This window comes from Diabrotica undecimpunctata, chromosome 9, assembly GCF_040954645.1.
Source record: "Diabrotica undecimpunctata isolate CICGRU chromosome 9, icDiaUnde3, whole genome shotgun sequence".
Taxonomy (NCBI): domain Eukaryota; kingdom Metazoa; phylum Arthropoda; class Insecta; order Coleoptera; family Chrysomelidae; genus Diabrotica; species Diabrotica undecimpunctata.
Genome location: NC_092811.1, coordinates 119526925 through 119548035, shown reverse-complemented (window position 1 = coordinate 119548035; position 21111 = coordinate 119526925). Strand labels below are relative to the sequence as shown.

The 21111-nt window shown below is 35.2% G+C and overlaps 1 protein-coding gene across 2 annotated transcripts in view; it reads left to right on the top strand.

The window, feature by feature from the left end:
- The window catches only part of LOC140449946 (uncharacterized), a 30098-nt gene extending 9999 nt beyond the window's left edge, over positions 1 to 20099 (top strand). For both annotated transcript variants that reach the window (XM_072543362.1, XM_072543363.1), the window contains exons 2-7: positions 583 to 768; positions 6985 to 7024; positions 14256 to 14376; positions 14535 to 14741; positions 19337 to 19573; positions 19626 to 20099. In XM_072543362.1, the coding sequence (XP_072399463.1) occupies positions 751 to 768; positions 6985 to 7024; positions 14256 to 14376; positions 14535 to 14741; positions 19337 to 19573; positions 19626 to 20076 (1074 nt within the window). In that variant the 5' untranslated portion in view covers positions 583 to 750 and the 3' untranslated portion in view covers positions 20077 to 20099. The remainder of the gene's footprint in view (positions 1 to 582; positions 769 to 6984; positions 7025 to 14255; positions 14377 to 14534; positions 14742 to 19336; positions 19574 to 19625) is intronic.
- Positions 20100 to 21111: the final 1012 nt, after the last annotated feature.

Here is a 21111-nt window from a genome sequence, read left to right as displayed (position 1 = left end):
ATAGAGTATGTGGGTTTAAATTATTTTTTTTTGTTTAAGTTTAAGACCCCTTAATGTTGTACCCTTCTTTGCACCCGTAGGGTATTTGGGATTTAATAACTTTTCATTGGTTTAATATATCGCTTAAAATAATTATTGAGAAAATGGTTCCCTTACATGAGGCACAAATCATATCAATCGTAAAGGTGCAAACATCAAAATCACCCTCAAGACCCATGACCGCCCCCCCCCCGACAAAAAATTTCTGGGGATCAGCCACTGAAAGGTGCAAAAATCTAAATGCTGTATCAAAATCACTCTCAAGACCCATGACCCCCCCTGACAAAAATTTCTGGATCTGCCACTGGGATTATCCCTATGAAATCCAAAAATATTTTAATTTAAATAGTATGTACAGAAATATAAGTAGTTAGATAAGTAGATAAGATCTATAACTAAGAAAAATAAGTAGTTTTGTTACGTAAAGGTAAATTTTATTGTGATAAAATAATTAATGCTTATCAATATTTTTAATTTTTACGTCGTTTCTAGGCTCAATATAAAAATTGTATGATAAAAAATAACTAATATTTCATATCGTAGATTGAATAGACAAAGACCATATTAAAAGCAGCGCACCATTACATAGTGCACTAGAGGAATCGATCTTGACCTGGATGCCAACTCTTGCATCAATAATAGCAGTAGAAATATTTTATATACTCATCAAACGACGTTTTTTCTACCAATGGTTTATCGTTAAACAGAAAAATGTATTATAATCACCTGGTAAGCAAAAACTTTTTATTAAATTAAGGGAATATGTTTAGATAATAATTAGTGTTGGACCTCAATACGACGAAGTCTGACAATTAGCATTTAAACACTAGTACAGTGGTTCTCAAACTTTTTTAGTCGCGCCACCCTTGTAGGGCTAAAAATATTTCGAGATTTTAGAAACGACAAAAAGTGAAAAAAATATAATTTTGAGGCTCATTTGATTTTAATATAAACTTTATTTCAGATCAATAAAATACATTACATTTAATATTCAAATATCCTTACTTAATGTGATGAATGAAACTGTTTCGATGATGTTTTCGTTGTATCCTTTATAATTATGGAAATCTTTGTAAGTTTGATCCTCAAATCCCTTGATGCTTGAAATTTGCTTCTGGATTTGTTTTTAATATAAACATATGCAGAGAAGGAAGACTCACAGAGATAAGTCGATGTGAAATACACAAGTTTTTTCACTGAAACATTGCCAACATTATTTTCTGAATATACCTGCATCCAGAACTCTTCTTTGCTTGCTTCACGGTATTTGAATTTTAAACTTCTATCTTCGACGATCTCAAGTAGATTTTAAAAAATTTCATTTGTCATTCCGACATTTATTTTTTGGGTCGCACAAAAACGGGTTCATCATCCATCTATATAAGTCATCTGAGTCAATGTCAGGAAAATAGTTTACAATACTTTCTTCCAAACCTTGCAAATAAGCAATAACAATTTCAAAGAAGTTCGTTTGAGGATTGATTTCATTTGTTATAACAAATTCCTGTAATCGAGAGAAATTTGTGAGGTTCCTCTTTTCAACACATGCTTTGAAAAATGTAACTTTTTTACGCAAGGCTTTGATTTTATCTAATTGTGCTCCTCCTTTGCCTTGAAGCGAAGTGGTGGTTTTATTTATTATTTCTAAAATGTCTGTATCCCAATTTTAGCAGCCAATTGACATCTTTTAATTCTTGGATGAAAGACTCCTCTGTAAATGTGATAATCAGTGGATCTTTTAGTTCAAATAGTCTCCCTAAAATTGTTTCCCTCGATAGCTACCAGACCTCTATGTGGAGCAAAAGATTAGAGTGATCTTCTTCTTCTTACGATGCCTATCCGTTCCGGATGTTGGCGATCAACATGGCTATCCTAACTTTGCTTGCTGCTATTCTGAATAGTCCGGTTGTCGATGTATTAAACCACTTTCTCAGGTTTTGAAGCCAAGATATTCTTCTTCTCCCTGGTCCTCTCTTTCCAAATACCTTGCCCTGAAGAATGAGTTGCAATAAGCCGTATCTCTGTTCATTCCTCATAACATGGCCAAGATATTCTAGTTTGCGCTCTTTGATGGTGTCCATACCCATATCTTCAGCGGTGAGCTTTAAAAGGCGTGCTTGAAGCGGACGGCTTTTCACATGGTTAATTATTTTCACAGAACCATCCAATACGTCTTTCAAATCTTGCAGCATCTTTTTAGTTGCCAAAGAATGGCGATGTAAGATACAATGACTACTGGAGGCATTTTCTGCCACTACCTTTATTCTAGACACCGCCCCTCTAATTTTATCAACCATTGCAGCCGCTCCATCACTGCAAATATCCACACATTTACTCCACTCTATATCATTTTTCTTATATACTCGTGGATAGTCTTGAAAATTTCTTTATCAGTGGCATTACTTTTAAGCTCGTCACACATAAGGAGTTCTTCTTCTATTTTCATCCCGAATGGAAACCTCACAAACACAAGCAGAACAGCAAGTCCAGCAATGTCGGTACTTTCATCAAGCTGTAAACTGAAGAATTCACAAGTTTTTAATCTATTTATAAGCTCTCTCTACAAAGTCTGAAATAGTGTGAATTCTCTTGCTTATAGTGCTGTTTGACATCTACACATTATCAATCTTCTTGGTTATATCTGGACCTAACATGCATTGTACGACATCCTTCATGCAAGGTTTAATCAGTTCCTCGGAAATGGTATGGGGTTTTCCAGCTTTTGCAATGTGCAAACCAATAATAAATGATGCTTCAGTGGCGTTTTCGTTTTCATTTTTGCAGACTCTTTCCGTCATGCATGATCCTGCCTGAAGAAATGAAGGACGACGTTTGAAGGTTTCTTCGGCCTTATCGACTAAACCAGGATGATTACTTTTCAAATGTCTTTTTGATTTAGATGGAACCAAGCACCCATTAGCAACAGTTTTGTGACAATTAACGCATTGGCCTTCTGGTGCTTGTTCGTTGCCAACTTGAATAAAGCCTAGGATCATACCTTCTTATTTTTCCCCGAATTTCTTTTTGGTAAGGAACCTCCTTTCCACGAATTGAGGGAGAACAACGTGGATGAGCTGGACTCGAATGGATCTCGTGGACATTTGCATCTTCTTCATCTCTGCTAGTTGTCACTGAATCAGTTGATTCAGATGCTTCAGTGACTTCACTATATTTCCTTTTCAAAAACCCAGATTTCAGCCAATTTTTCATTATTCTGGAATGAAAAAATGTCCCAAATAAAAGAAACAAAACATTGCCAACAATGAAAGGTATTTTCCAACAAAGGTATATTCAAGATTCTTCTACGTCTTATGGTGCCTATCCATCCCGGATGTTGGCGATCAGCATAGCTATCCTAAATTTACTTGAAGCTATTCGGAATAGTCCGGTTGTAGACATATTGAACCACTTCCTTCGGTTTTGAAGCCAAGATATTCTTTCAAAATTCCTTGCCCTGAAGAAGTAGTTGCAATAAGCCATTTCTGTGTTAATTTCTCATAACATGGCCAAGATATTCTAATTTGCGCTCTTTGATTGTGTTAGTGATCTCGCATTCCTTGCCCATTTTACGTAGGACCTCAATATTAGTCACACGATCCACCATTCAAATTCGTAAGATGCGCCTGTAACACCACATCTCGAAGGCCTCGAGCTTTTCTAAAGAATCTTCAGAGAGCGCCCCTGCCTCGAAGACATCTGATTATATATAAGTCTCTATCATCCAAGCCCGCTTCTTTCTTTTTGACATCTCTGGACCTCTGGATAAGCACTTGTATAGCGAATAGAGCTTCTCGGGTGCCTAAGGTATCACAGAATCCAAATTATGTCTATAACACATGTTCTTCACATTTTTTATATATTGTTATGTATCACTTTTGACAACGGTTTAAGTAAGTGGCTCAGTAGGCTAATTTTCTGTAGTATTCGTATGTTTTTGCATTTAATTTTTTTGGTATAGTTAAAGTCGACTTTAACCAGCTTTGGGGAACATTCCCAGTGATATATAGTTTTTTAAAGTCGTTATCCATTTTTTTCCTTGTTCGTCCATAAGTTTCAGGAATTCTGTATAGAATTTGTCAGGCCCCACAACTGTACCATCTTTAGTTTTTCTAATAGCTGCCGTGACTTCTTCAATGGTAATCGGGGGTCCTGTTTGGCATTCTATGTCTTCAATGGCAATCTGCCTTTCATCTGCAAATGTTACTTCCACATATTTCTTTCAAGTCTCTCTTCCACACTTAGTAGTGGATTACCTTGGTTGTCTGCCAAACATCCAATTCTTCGAGGCTTGTATAAGCCTGCAGCTTTTTTAACTTTTTTGTGCATATTGAATGAATCGTGTTTCTGTTGTAATAGCTATATTTCCGCACGTTGTTCTTTCAGCTGTGTGTACTTAGCCATTCTGATTGCTTTTTAAATCTCTTTGTATATTCTTTTGTATAATGTCTTGTCCTGATCTTTGACCTTTCGCCTCTCTTCCATCATATTCTAGAATGTCATTTGTCTAAATATTATGGAACATATACAAGATTAAACTGCAGCAATTTAATTCGGGCAAAAATGACGGCACCGAAAATAAGTTGCAACCTGTAATAATATCATGAATTAGCAAAGATTTTCCCTGGTTAAATTGAATATTGTATCTACAGGGTGGTCCTTAAGTAATTGTACAAACAGAAATCGTAGATTCTGCACTTTAAAATATTACGATTTAAGCCAACTTGCTTTAATAAAATGTTGATATTAAGAAAGATACAGGATGTTAAAGTGGAAATTTAAAATTTTATTTTTCGCTATAACTTTTACGTTTGTAAATATTTTTGGACACAAATTTACAGTTGGATGCTTTTGAGTAGGATAAATTATAATTTTATACTTACTTTAATGTAACTAATAGAGGGCGCCACATATGCCACATGTGTGGCATAATTTTGCGCTTAACTTTTTTGCTCTTTAAGTAAGCTCTATTTGTGTTAAAAAATATTAAAGATACATTATTTTTACAAAGAAAAGGTATACTTGTTAGTAACCTGAAAATTCAACCGTTTTCGAGATAAATGCATTTTATAAGTCAGCTGCACAATAATTCTTAGTTTGATATTTGTGCGGTAAAGCACTGAATACCTGTAGATAAGCATAATTCATAGTTTATTCTTATTAAAACAACTTAAAGATGATAATGTAATATCACAAAATGCTTTGTTATATGTGCTAAATGTCTTATTGAAGAAAATATATTTAATCTTCTTCTTTAGGTGTCGTGTCCGTATTCAGACGTTCGCCGTCATCATTTTTACAATTTCCCTTTGCTATCGCTTTTTAAGTTTCTATAATGGCGTTGTATTACTTTTTCTCTATTGTAAAATGCTAAAAACCCAAAATATGTGGTTTATGCAAGATGGTACACAACCACATTCTAGAGAGAAGGCAGTTAGAACATACTTAAATACATCTTTTCGTTGGATTGGTCGTGATAGTCATATTTCTTGGCAATGTGGTGAGATATTGATATAATTATTTAATTCATAAAAAATTCGAAAAGAATACTTATTATTAATTAGGTAAATTGTTTACCCATTTTTATTAGGACAAATAGAAACTAGAGCACAGGTATTATAGCACAGGTATAGAATAACACATATGTGTCCTGTTTCATAATACTTTTGCTACAAATCTAACCTGAAAGACTCAGCATTTTTACAAAAACATCATCGTTGCCCTAATAACCGATATTGTTATAAATATAGTAAACACACAGGCAATTTAGTTCAGCATACTATTAGTTCGTTAGTAAATCACAATAGTCCATAAATAAGTAATATCATCGATATATTCATCCATTATACATTATAGCCACCACGTAGCCCCGAATTTAATCTGCTTCATTTTGGTGTATGGGGCGCATTAAAACAACGTGTCTATAATAATCCCATAAACATTAGCAACCAACTATGGGAAGAAATAAATACTGCAGCAGTTTCTTTAGAACCAATGATGCTATTTAATATGAGACGATCTTTTATGGAATATATTGATAAATGAATTAAAGAAAATGGTGGATATATCGAACACTTACTTTGACAAAAAGTTCTGTTATTTAGTTTAACTATTTTTTAATTTGGTTTGTAAACAAAATGTTTTGATTATGACTTTAATTTAACATAAAACGTAAAATGTTTGATGTAAAATCCTATTATTCTCTTATTTTGTCAAATCCTATTATTAATTATCCTGCTGATATATTTATTTTATTTAGTATTTCGTTAACTATTTACTTTAGTTAAAGGTATTTTATACCAAAATTCAGAAGTATTAATGTTTTTGTCTATTTTTTCTTCGTTGCCTGGAGTAATTGCCTTAGATCAGAATTATGCAGCTGATTTTTAAAATGCGATTATCTCGAAAACTGTTGAGTTTCGAAGTTATTAACAAGTATATCTTTTTTTTGTTAAAATAATGTATCTTTAATATTTTTTATTCCAAATATAGGTAACCTAAAGAGTAAAAAAGTTAAGTGCAAATTTATACCACATATGTGGCATAAGTGGCGCCCTCTATCAGTTACATCAAAGTGTGCATCAAATTATAATTCCCCATATTTAAAAGTACCCAGTTGTAAATTTTTATACATAAATGTTTACAAACATAAAAGTTATAGCGAAAAATTAAATTTTAATTTTGCACTTTAACACGCTGTATTTTTCTTAATATCAACATTTTATTAAGGCAATTTGGCTTAAATCGTAATATTTTAAAGTGTAGAATCTACTGTTTCTTTTTGTACAATTACTTAAGGACCACCCTGTATATATCGTTATAACCTTGTTGGATTACAGGAAGCGTCGGAATATACCATGTATGGAGACCAGACTATCAAGTTTCCCTGTATATTGCATAATTTTGAACTTTCCTGAATAATTGACGTATATATTTGTTTTATTTTAGAAAAATGGAGGTCAACCCCAAAACAGTAAAACCAACGCAGGTAAATATTTTCTTATAAAGCTTATTCAACTAACGAAATTGATCTATTTTATAAATACACTCTGGACCAAAATTAACCGGCCGCCTTAAAAATAGGTAATTTTTGATTTCTTATATCTCCTATACCTGTTATCTGATTTAAGTGATTTTTTTAATATGTTATAGCGTTATTCCTTGACAATATCTTTATAATAATATTGTTGCTAAACAGGTAAATTTTTATTGTATACCGGGTGTACGAATCAAACTGTGTTTTTTTCTTAAAGTTTGTATCACCCTGTGGAATATTCTAGCATTTGTAGAATACTGAAATTAAATCGTAACTATAGCCTCATGCTTTCTCAACATTTTATTTTTTGATTGATTCGCTTATGTTGGATAATACAAAAGTTAGGTGCTTTAACAACTAGACATGTTTTTTATCAATTTTTATCTCAACCGAGGAGAAAAAATAATCTTTTTGAAAAAAAGTCATTTGTTACAGTAAAAATCCAATGAATAAAATCTTCGAAGAAAATTCAAATTAACAATATTTTGGAAATCAAAGTCTAATTTAAAAAAAAATTAGGTATCAATAATGGGTGTTGCCGCCTCTAGCCCTTAGGACTTCTTGGAGCCGTTTTTCAATCCATTCATGATATCCTGGATATCAGATTGGAGGATATTGTGCCACTCCTCTACCGTAGCTGTCTTCAGCTTTTCAAAGGATGCAGGGGCTGGTACTCATGCTCTTACCCGTCTTTTGAGGTTGTCCCAGATATGCTTGTTAAGATCGGGACTGTGTGCTGGCCATGGTAGAACTTGAATCCCGACCTCATTAAGGTACTCACGGGTAGATCTTGCTGTATGGCAACGTGCATTGTCATGCATTAGTCTGAAGTTATCACCAATGAATAGTGCACAAGGCATGACATGGTCTTGGAGAACTTCTTGCACGTATACTTGGGCATTCACACTGCCTCTACCGAACACAACAAGATCAGTACGCGCTTCGTAAGAAATACCTCCCCAAATCATTATTGACCCTTCTCGGTAAGCCACTGTTTCGGTTATAGCGCATACAGCAAACCTTTCATTTTGATGCCTATAGACACGTTGGCGTCCATTTGAACCTTTTAGGGCTATTCTGCTCTCATCTGAGAACAGTATATTCTTCCATTCCGCCATAGTCCAGTTAGCATATTCTCGCGCAAAATGAAGTCTAGCTCTACGGTGTTGTGGGAGCAGTGGTGGTGCGCGAGCTGGACGAAAAGCCCTCAAATTTATTTCTGACAGTCTTCTTCTAATCGTTTGTCTACTCGCACTAACGTTTTTCACCTCAAGAAGAGACCTACGAGCTTCAGGAGCGATGCAAGAGCGATTTCTCAATACTTTAGTGACAAGGAAGTGGTCATCTCGAACTGAAGTGCATCGTTTTCGGCCTTGACCTGGCCTGCGATTGTACGATCCTGTCTCCCGAAATCGTCTGATGGCATATTGTACCGTAGTTCTGGGTACATCGAGTATACCAGCGATATGACGTTGACTGTAACCAGCATCAACTAAAGCCACTACCAGCATCAGTTGGAATAAGTGGCATTTTTAGAATCACTAACAATAAATAAGCACTACAATTTCAACTTAAACAATATTCGCTCACAATGATATAAAATTACAATTTTAATTGTTAATTTTAATTACAAATTGTTCAAGAATTGTTATTAACACGGACTTGCAACAATATCGTACAGCGACTTTATGTTAAAAATCTTTCGATGACATAAATTTAGGAAACAAACTGTCACAGGTAATGTAAACAAAACAATAATAAAGGTGGTGTGGTTAATTTTGCTGGTGAGTTAAATCGTCTGTTTTAATAAAAATTATGGCTAGTTGTTAAATTACCTAACTTTTGTATTATCCTACATAAGCTAATGAATCAAAAAAAATGTTGAGAAAACATGAGGCTATAGTTAGGTTTTAATTTCAATATTTTATAAATGCTAGAATATTCCACAGGGTGATGCAAACTTTAAGAAAAGAACACAGTTTAATTCGTACACCCGGTATGCAATGAAAATTTACCTGTTTAGCAACCATATTATTATAACGATATTTTCAAGGAATAAGGCTATAATATATTAAAAAAATCACTTAAATTGGACAACAGGTTTAGGAGATATAAGACATCAAAAATTACCCATTTTTAAGGTGGCCGGTTAATTTTGGCCCAGAGTGTATTAGCTTGTATATTGCCAATTATAGACAAAGAATTTCTTGGCCTCGCCAGCCTTTTTACACTACGACCTGAAAGATCTTTTATATCCCACATAAATTTCTGTTGTTTTCAGATAGGCTTTAACGTCTGCTATAAACTTTTCTCCTGCTGCACTGCACATATTCGTTGCTGATCCATTTTTCATCTATTCTGACTAGTTTTCAGTAGTTATTCTTAATCTTCGTAAGTATGTGATGCAAAGGAACCCGGTTCAATGGTTTTTTTTGTTCCTACTCCATTATTAAATTAAACAAATTTTGTTTTGTTTTTTTTTTTTGTTCTCTACTCCATTATTGTTCCACAGAAAGCTAGTTAGCACTTCCGGCAGAGCTCCGCATATCTTTTTTTGTCCTTTATGAGCAAGGTGTACCAAATATTCGAAACATATCTTGGTTTTAAAAAACCGGTTTACAGCTTCAGTTATGTAGGATTCCTCCAGCGCGACCACGATGATATCCGAGATAGCAGCGGTTGTTTGGACACCGTTGCCACTAATGACAGAGACCTGCCTGCTAAAATAACATTGGCACGACATTCACCTGATTTTTCGTTCACGTACGATTCTTGCTCATTCTCGCACATTCTCACTAAGACTGCTTAATTCTTTTCTCTCTCTCCCTATTTATGTCTTATCTCCCACCTCTTACTCTCTTCCTACTTGCTCCTGGGCACCTCTCTCCAGTCGATCGCCCTTTTTTCTGTTCCTTTTTCTCCAGCGTTCTCTTCACATATCTCTGAACTGCTCTCCTCTGTTCTAGCAACCTAAGTATCTCCTGCAGCAGTTCCATGACTGATTGGAACCTATATCCTCGCTCTTTCTCAAGCAGGTTTTTCTCGGCTATCTATCTATCGTATACCAATAGACTGTGTGAGACAGTATCCCATATTTCGCAGTACAAGCATTTGCCATTTTCTGCCTTTCCGAATCTGTGAAATTATTCCCTAAAACAACCATATCCTGTGAGCATTTGGTCAGGGAGTAATTAAAATGCCGACAATGGCATTCCATTCACCTTCTACTTGAAAGATTAGGAATCAGCGACTTTGTCCACTACGCCATCCTCTTCATCTCGTCCCATTCCTCTTGCCACACTATAATGGAGATCTTCCTATCTTCTTCTTCAAGTGCCATCTCCGCGGCGGAGGTTGGCAATCATCATTGCTATTCGGACTTAAGAGACGGTTGCTCTGAAAAGTTCATTTGATGTACATCCGTACCACTCTCTCAGGTTGCGCAGCCATGACATTCTACGCCTCCCTATGCTTCTCTTTCCTTGGATCTTTCCCTGCATAATCAGTTGGAGCAAGGTGTATTTCTCTCCACGTGTAATATGTCCGAGATATTATAATTTTCTTGTTTTTATTGAATTTAAAATTTCCATTTCTTTGTTCATCCTTCCCAGAACCTCTTTGTTTGTGACGTGTTCTGTCCATGATATTTTCAGAATTCTTCTGTACACCCATCTTCCTATAATAATTACTAAACAATATTTTTCTGTTTTTCACCTATATTCAATTCATCATGGTAGTCTTTGTCCACGACAAATGTAATGGAACTTCTTCTTCTTATTGAACAAAGGTTGGCGATCACTTCTTTAAACGCTTCTCTATCTTTTGCAACGTGAAATATCTATTCAACACTCAGCTTAGTCCAATGTCTAATATTCCTCAGCTAGGATTTCTTCTTTTTTCCTAAGTCTTTCCTTCCCTCTTCTTCCCTTGCATGATGACGTGTAGAAGAGAGTATTTATAGTTTCAAAGTATGTGGCACAGATACAGTCAGTAATAGAACAGTCACTGATATAATACAATAGGCTCTGACTAGTTACAGAATGGATTGCAAATATAGGGCTTAGTTAAAATCAGCAGATGAAACGAATAAATAAAAGACCGGAGACTACATTAATGATAGCCAAGTGCAGTTAAGGAGTTTAAAACTAGACATATTATTCAGCATTTATAACATGGCGAAGAACCAACAATTACATATGCATCAGTGGTATGGCGACTAAAACTGCAGAAAAAAAGTGCTATCCACAAAATAAGCAAGGTATAGTTTGTTTCACGAAAAATGGTTGAGTGCTTAATGGTTACCTGAGTTGATCCTATTGTGTATACAAGAGTCTCTCAATAAACTACCGAAGTACACAGGGTCGCACTTCAGAAAGTTTGTTATTTAATATATTTCATTGGTAGCTGTGTAATACACGATTATAAAAATTTATTAAATTATTTCATATGGTATTTTCAGGTTGTTCAAGTGAATATATATTCAGAAAGGTACTTTCCTTCACACTTTTTACAGGCTTAGGACTGTCAGCAAAAAACTGGCGGGTTTAAAAGTTTTTGCTCTTCCTAATCGGATATCGTTAAAAATGTACAGTAATAATACATAGTTCTATTTACAGTATATACATACAAACGAATACATAATGTACAAAAAATAGATGAATTGAAAAAGAAAATATAGAAAAATATATACAAGTTAATATTTACAAAAAAAAATACCCAAAATAACCAAAATATATTTATGAATTCCTAAATACCTAATTCTGTTTCGCTGTCGCTATCCTCTTCAAGGTTAATAACAATTGGTTTAATTATGTGATTCAAAGTGTGTGAATATGTGAATTTTCTACGTTCATTACATGGCGTACTGAATTTTTACAACTTTCTGGGGAGATATCATCAACACATTTCCTTATTAATTCGACTACACTACCACTTAAAGTCGGAGAAACATTTTGTGACCTAACATTTGACTTTAGTTGGTGCCACATATGCTCTATGGGATTAAATAAACAATAGTAGGGCGGAAGCCGTAACACTGTATGCCCCATGTCCTCGGCCAATGCGTCACAAACATATACTTTTTTAATAGAAAATGATTTTAACACTTCTAACAGTTCATTTTTTAAATAACTTTCTTCAAAATATATATCGTTTTCTAACAGGTAGTTTTGAATTTAAATTTTCGTGGTATTTGTATTTGGAGACTTATGTAATTGACGACTGTGGTAACTTGCATTGTCCATTACTATCACACTATTTTGAGGAAGGTTAGGTATAAGAAAATTCTTAAACCATTGCTAAAAAAGCTCTGCCGTTGTATCCTCATGGTAGTCCACGCAGGAGTCTTTAATGTTCTTTGCAGAAAGCCATAAGGCATTTGGGACCCAACCATTTTCTGATCCTGCATGTAAAATTGTTATTCTTTTCTCTTTGTTTGATGGAGCTTTTGTTTGACACCTGTTGGAAGAATCGGACCATCTTTTGGATGGTGTTTCATGAGTGTCAAACCATGTCTCGTCCAGATAAATTATTGGTCGATCTTCTGTACCGTACTTTCTTATGGAAGTTATATATTCAGTACGCCACTTTTGTAAACGATGGGACTCCATAAGCACTTGCCTTTTGTCAATTGTACGATATCTGAATCCCATTTTAGACAAAATCCTCCAAAAACTAATGCGGCTACAGTTTATTTGTGTATAATCATTAGTAAGCCGTTGTTTTAAAGCATCTAATGTAGGTATCCGTTGCTCTTCGTAAATTGTGTAAATTTTTCGTCTTATTAAGTCCTTATCACTTTCGTCAATACATTTGGTAGAACCGGCATCCTTACGCTTCCTTCTTGACTTAATGGGATTTGATGTAATTCTTTTCACTGTGGTTAGAGGTATTTTCGTTAAATCAGATATTTCACTGGCAGCAGTATTAGCAGTAAGTCTTCTTGTAAGTAAAGAACTATATATTGTTTTTACGATTTCTCTAGCGTCAGCAGATAAATGCTTTTTCTTTGCTGGAACACTGGAAGAAGCACTATCAATGTTTTTCCACGGACGCCACATAATGCTGTTTTATAGGTATAAATAGGTATAACACTGGTAACACTTGTAACACTTTCAACTAAATGAAACAAAATGTATATTTAAAAATTTCTCATCGGTTTTATATACTTTTACAAATTATACAGAATAGAGGGAACCTGTATAATTATTCCAGGAAATACTTAAGGATCAACAAATTTATTGTGTCATTAAAAGATCAACCATTGATAGGGAAACTCACTGTTAAAATGTTTACAACTTTATGAAATAAAATGTATTCTAATCGTTTTTATAATTTTATACGATTTTTTAATCGTTTTTATATTACCAGGAATTTATTATACAAACAAGATAACGACACTCCACAGTAGCTTCAATTTTACCTGAAAACTTACCTGCTCAACTAATGTTGACTAAGCTGGGGTACTTGCGGTCGGGTTTTATTGCAATCATTAAGCACTTAACCATTTTTCGTGAAATAAACTATATAAAGATGGCAAAGGAAGAAAAGATGATGGCAAAAAGGCAATGAAAGAGCTGATGAACTTACCAGAAGAGAATTAGTTACAAAATACTTTGGTCCAGAGCCATCCGTAAAAGTGCTAAAAAGCACCGTGAGCGATCGTAAAAAGCTTGCATCCGAACATAACATAACTCTCATTGGAAAACTATACCCAGACAAGCACATGGTAAACAAGCACAAGAACAACTGCATACAAAGAGCTGTTTCATGGATAATTAAGGTACAGACTATGTTGGAGAAAACCTGTAACACCCAACCATATCTTGTATGACTGCGAGATACTAGATCGCAGGCAGCAAACACTTTTTTGAGAATACCAATTAACGCCAAAAACATATGGTACCAATCCACTAGCTTTTACAAGCTGGTACAGGGTTTCAGAGTTCTGGAATGGATATCATTAATAAATGACAATCTACAAGCCACTTTGCTGCGAAAAACAGAACATCATGTTCATACTCTTCTATCGACAATCTCCCGCTCTTTTTATATTTAGTTATTTATGTCCTGCAGAGTTCATAGATTTTTATGTACAATCGTCTTGATAATCAATTCTTAATAATTATAGCCTTCACTTTCTATCAAGTTTTGGTCAAAAATTAAAATACGAACTCCTTTTCAGCGGCAAGTGCCCAGCGATTTGTCGATGGCTTATTAAATGAAGGAAAAAAAACCTATGTAGTATCAACCGTTTGTAAAAAATGTGAACTACCAACTTATTACGATGAGGCTCTTTACAAAAGGTAAATAATATTTAAAATAGTACAATTTAATGTCACTTTCATTAGTAAAGGTACTGAACTTCTGATTTTTAGAGAAAAGATAATATGTTTTAGCTACTTTGGTTTACAAAAATTGAATATTTAAATTTCGATTTTCTTAAAATTAATCTTGTTTGTAGGGGTCAACAATTTTTCTTTAGGCATATTTTTGCGATGTTATTCGCCAAACTCAATGGACTTTTAGCAGTTTTATCAATACCTACAATTCTGAACATTTTAGTATTAACACAGAAGTCCAGTAGTGACTTTACTGCTTACATAAGATACATATCGACGATTTTTCATATGGTAATATGGTATAAAGAAGACCTAAATCCTGGATCAAAGTAAGTGTATTTCAACGATTTTAAACGGACAATTTTTGCTTTTGTTTTATTTCAAAAACAACTTTGCTAATTATTGTTCATTTATTATCACCATTTCATGCATTTTTTTTTATTCGGCAGTCCAGAAAATCCAGTAATCTTTATGTTCCAGAACACGTGGCCTTTTTAAAGCTGTTATGGCAATGACTCAATTGTCTAGAAATTATATCTGTTATTAGTTACTCATTATAGATTAGGGAACAAGAACTAGAGATACAGTTAACACTCTTTCTCCCTTCATCGCTCACGTGAGTTTCAAAGCCGGCCAATTTTAAGGACCACAATTTGAAACTTTGTGGACGATTCCGTTGAAAGACAATATTTTTCGAATTTGGCACAATAAAACTTTAATTTTTGTACCTTAAAATGACGCTAATTAAATTGCTTAACTTGGCAACGGTGTTGTGGGGTGAAAATCACGCTTGTTCAAATAGTGACAAAATCGCCACGAGTACCTTCCCATAATATAACAGACCTTATATTACATCATCAATTTCAGTATATAAATAAGATTTGAATGGGTGGTGTCGCGTTCTTTGGACTTGTGGATGATTTTGACCCCACTACACAATTGAAGTTCAGTATTATTTAGTTTTTTCTAATTTTGTAGTCTGGTAATATTAAAAATTAATTAGGTAGATATTATTAATTTCTGACATATAGAAATATCGTAGTTGTGAGAAAGAACAAGAAGCCCTCTTCAAGCATTGACAGGATGAATTAACTAGATCAGAGTTAGTATCAGAAAGCAAATCTGAAAATGAAAGTCAGCAGGTTAGCTTTCATCCTAGTGAGGATGATTTAGAAAACCAACTTCAATCAGAGAAAATTGTCAGCCTGGAACTTATCAGGAAAGTTAATCATCGTCCTAAGAATCTTCTGCTTGACTACGCCAAGGCATTTGACCGTTGTCAGCAGCAGAAGATGGTCGCCGACCTACAAAGAGTAGGATTGGATGACAAGGACATTCAGATCATCATGAATTTATACTAGAACCAGCGTGCTCAAGTCAAGGTCGAAAACCAGCTGACCGACCAAGTGAAGATCATGCGAGGAGTAAGGCAAGGTTGTGTGCTCTCGCCGACTCCTTTCAATATATAGTTTGAGGAAATTTTTACTGAAGCCCTCACAAACCTAGAGATGGGAATCCGAGTGAACGGTGAATACATCAATAATATCCGCTACGCCGATGACACTGTGTTACCAGCAACCAGCCTAAATGATCTACAAGACCTTACTAGACCGAGTGAGAACTATGGAACAGAAATTGACATTATTAGGTTAACAATGTCCCTGCAAAAATTTATATTAGTTTTAAAGTGCCTTTTTCTTCTTTAGGTGCCGTCTTCTTAGCGAAGGTTGGCGATGACCTCTGCAAAGTCTTCAGAGTAAAATAAGAACGTGGAAAGAATATCTAGAAAAACTATTTGAAGACCAAAGAGATAACACCTTTGAGCTAGAAGAAGAGATAAATGATGGACCAAGAATATTACAGCAGGAAGTTTATGCCGCAATAATACAGTTAAAGGATGGCAAAGCGGCAGACTCTGATAATATACAAGCAGAACTACTCAAACTAATGGAAAACGAATCAATAACAATAATCGCAAAGATATTCAACAACATATATTCTGGAGAAATATCAACAGAAAGACTAAAAACTGAGTTTATTGCACTTCCAAAAAAACCAGGAGCCAAAAAATGCGAAGATTACCATACTATAAGCCTCATGAGTCATCTCCTAAAATTGTTCCTAAAGATAATTCATAAGAGAATCTACAAGCTGTTGTAATAATTTAGGATTGAAACTGTAAATACATCTAAGATTGAGAGCTAAGGGATGCTTAGCACTGTCACCACTGAAATATCCCCTGTGTTTAAAGGAGATTTAGCTGTCCGAGCGAATTTGAGGCATACTGGTCCACTAGTTCGAATAGGTCGTGATTTCGCCCTCGCGGATTTACAAGAGGGTAGGAAGACAAACAGGATAGGGGCTGAAGGGTACTCCGATGCAGGCCCTGTAAAGAGTCAGAGGCTATGGGCTTGCGTTAGAAGCCAGGAGGATGTACAAAGCAAAAATGTGTTCCCTTCTTGTCTCTATCTAACGGTAAAATAAAACAAGCCACTTTCAACTTACTGTATAATTAACAAATCGTAATTTTACATCTACTACACAAACGTACAATGAGCTATTAGTGGTTATTATTGTTTGCGAAGGGAGACGAGAAGAAATTTTACTAAGGGAATTTAAAAGGCGGACAACCTACTATTAATTGTTCCAAAAATGGTTAGTAAACATTGTTGTTACCTTAGCGTACTTAGGCCCTAGCTAATGAATACGCCTTGTAGTCCTAACTGGAACTCTGGATGAACGCTGGAATTCACTGTAGGTTATGGCGGTACTGAGCGAGACGAAAAATTCATATTTTCGAATCTCTACCTTTCGTCGCACACGAATATCACGATATTTGAGCTAACGCTTGCCGCGCTGACTGCCGAAGTACCACTGGCACCGGATGCGGCCGGATACCCTCTGGCTCCGGTTGCCAGAACGCTACTCCGCCTGGCTTGGTCGCCTGAACCTTACTACCCGTTTGACCCACTTCTGTTTGTTTTTATCTATTGCCAACTCGTACCTTAGATTCTTTTGTCACGTCCGAAGTGGAGATTTGTTTCTACGTTTTCGCTGATTATGCCATCTATTCCATGTGTTAAACTGGATCACGCCACGTAAAACTTCTTAGTCAGCTCAATTATTATCACTTGTTTAACAATCCGTACTTTGTATTATTTTCCAACAAGGCCTAAAGTGTCTTAATTTTTTAAACATTCAGGCTTGTGTTAAACTGGGTCAATTGTTTTGTTTTTAATATGAAATGTATACGTTAAACTGTATCGAATTTATTCTTTATTAATTTGGAATATATAATAATTACTTAAATAATTATTACTCTTTTCTAGGCTAACTACCCCTTATTTTTTCCTTCTTTATTCCCTTGTTATGTTTACATTACACTGTGTGAAAGTCAAATTTCCCCCCTCCAGTTCGAGTTCACAAATGCTGTTGGTACTAGAGATGCTTTGTTCTCAGTACAAGTCTTATTCCAGAGATGCAGAGACGTCAACTGCGACGTATACGCATGTCTGGTTGATTACGAGAAAGCGTTTGATCGAGTACAGCACGCCAAGATGATGCAAATAATAAAAGAAACAGGAATTAACAACCAAGATCTGGAAATAATTAGAAATCTTTACTGGAATCAGACAGCAAATCTCAGAGTTGAAGGTGACCACACTGACTATGTGAAAATCATGCGTGGAGTGAGGCAAGGCTGTATTTTGTCTCCTCTAATCTTCAATATGTACTCTGAAAGAGTATTTATAGCTTTGCACGAAACTGAAAAAGGTATTCTACTAAATGGTTACCGGCTTAACAACATCAGATATGCAGATGACACCATAGTATTTGCGGACAACTTAGAAGACCTACAAGTTCTTATGAACAAAATCACGTATTACAGTAAACAATATGGACTCAATATAAACGTTAAGAAGACAAAGCTTATGATAATTAGCAAGAAAATGATAACAGAAGGTCAACTCTACGTCAACCAATCACCTGTAGAAAGAGTGACGCACTACAACTACTTCGGCACCATAATAAATGAAGAATGGACCAACAACCAGGAGATTAGAGCACGCATCGCAAAAGCTAGATCCACCTTCAATCGGATGGAGGTCGTCTTCAAGAGTCACAACCTCTCTCTTGATACAAAAGTAAGAATGCTGCGATGCTACGTCTTCTCTGTCCTTTTTTGGGGTGTTGAATCGTGGACCTTAAACGAAGATATCTGCGGAAAACTGGAAGCATTTGACATGTGGCTATATCGGAGAATGCTTAAGATCCCGTGGACTGACCGAGTCACCAATGAGGAGGTCCTCAGAAGAATGAATAAGAACCGAGAGGTACTGACCACCATCAAATCTAGAAAGTTACAGTTCTTCGAACATATTATGCAAAATGAATCTAGATATGCTCTCCTTAAAGCCATCCTGCAAGAAAAAATATTTAGAAAACGAGGTCCAGGAAGAAGAAGAACATCTTGGTTAAAGAACATGAGAATCTGGTTCGGTACAACATCTGTGCAGCTTTTCCGCGCTGCTGCAGATAAGATGAAGATTGTCATGATGATCGCCAACATTCGTAACGGATAGGCACATCAAGAAGAAGAAAAATGTTGGCACATAGCCTGAAGGAATTTCTCAATTCATTAATTGACCGTTTGATGTAGTAAACAGGCTTGTAAATCCAATACGTGGTACGAACAGCAACATTACATTCGACAACTGGTTTACCAGCATACCGCTAATGGAACATTTGCTTAGTGAACATCGGCATCGGTTAACATCTGTTGGAACTATTCGTAAAAACAAGAGAGAAATACCGACAATCTTTTTGAATTCCAAGTATCACGAGAAAAATCTTATTTCCCTGTACTTTTACCCATTTTTTTCATGTCGAAATGTTGAAACCCACATTTTTATTATTTTTTTAGGTTATGGAGATCTATACAGGAAGTCAACAAAAAACACACCGCCGCAAGTAAAAAAGGCTACGCAGCTGGTCTATGTAGAATATCCCAAGCAGATATGGCGTTTACACAGTTTGGGTTTATGGGATTTCAACTAGCAAGGCCAGGAATGGTTGGGTTGCACAACGTCAGCGAAGAAGAATGGAAAGCTTTTATTCATGTCTGGAGAGTAGTGGGATATTTAATGGGTATTGAAGAAAGGTACATACTGAATTTTCTTTTAATTTCTGGTAAATAATATTCTTCTTTTCAGATTCAATATTTGCCGTGAATCAGTTGAAGAAACCAAAGAAATTTGCAACCTTTTAATAGATAGGTCATTTTTTCCTCAAGTTGACAAAAAAGATCGCACCTATTTGAAAATGAGTAGACATTTGGTACACGGTCTTTGGACCATGAATCCAGCACTTAGATATAAAGTAATGATGAACTATCTCTACGATTTACTTAAACCTGTAGATAACAACAACAATAACAATAACCAGAAGCTTGTAGAAGACAAGAAGATGTTTGACTTGAATCTCATCATGAGATTTAGATTTTGGTTTTTAGGATTTGCTGTAAATCTTTTGTTGAAATATAGTATTTTTAGATTAATTTTCAATTGGTTAGAACATTTGGCTCTTTGGTTAATGGAAGTTTGTCCATTTTTGGCTTATTATAGCTTCGGTAAAGCAAATACTCTTGTTAAAATAAAGCTTTAATAAAAAATTTAGTATTTATTGAATGGTTTTTTATTGGTGGGAGACAAAATTTTGCTTACACAATGATAGATAGAGGAATTTATTAATTAATAGTGTTCGGACTTAATCAAAACTGGCAACAGCGCTCCCACGTCTTGTCCCTCGCTGCAGCATCGCGTGGTCCAAAATTTGACTCTGCGAAAGATTGCACAGAGAATTTCCTTCTCTTGCGTTTCAACTGTCGACCAAGGTAGACACACAGCTTTTACGTTTCAACTGCCTTCAAAGCAGCCACTCGGTTAATCATCAGATCACGGATTAACTATTGTAAGTTATAGTTTTCTTATACAAGCAGAGAGCAAATAAATAGTAACTGTATTATCTATCAAACAATTTAAAGGTATACTGTTTATAATTGAAATACATTTCCTATGAGTAAGAAGTACTTTATTTAAATACACACAACAAAAAGAACCACCGCTTAATGGAAGTATACCAAAAAGTCGAAGGAATAATCCGAAGTAATTATACCTAATTACTTGTACCCGGCCGAAATATTTATTCAGCTACACTTGGATGGTGTTAGAGAAATCCTGGCCGTTTTCAAACAGTAATGGATATTTTATGCAGGGTACGCCAAACCTCTGGTTTTGGGTTTAGACCTTACTCTTCGACCAAATGGTTACTAGCAATGAGTATCATAGGTATTGATAACAGATGAATTGCATGGCTTGTTAGAGGATGTTCTCTTGGAATTAAGAAGAAACATGTGGTTTCAACATGACTAAGCACAACCGCATCGTAAAATAGATGTTAGGCTTGTGCTAAATGATAATTAAAGTGACAGTTAGATCGGATACGGTGGTACTGTGGAATGGCCCCCATGATCTCCCCTTTCTCATTTAGGACATTCTTCATGTTTGTACTATTGTGTAAATATTAATTTTATCTACACTTCATATGGAATTATGTGAAGAACATATTAAAAAATAGAGAAGCAACAGGAGTGAATCAAATATACATGAAGTATATCTATGAAAATTTTGGAAAAGAAAA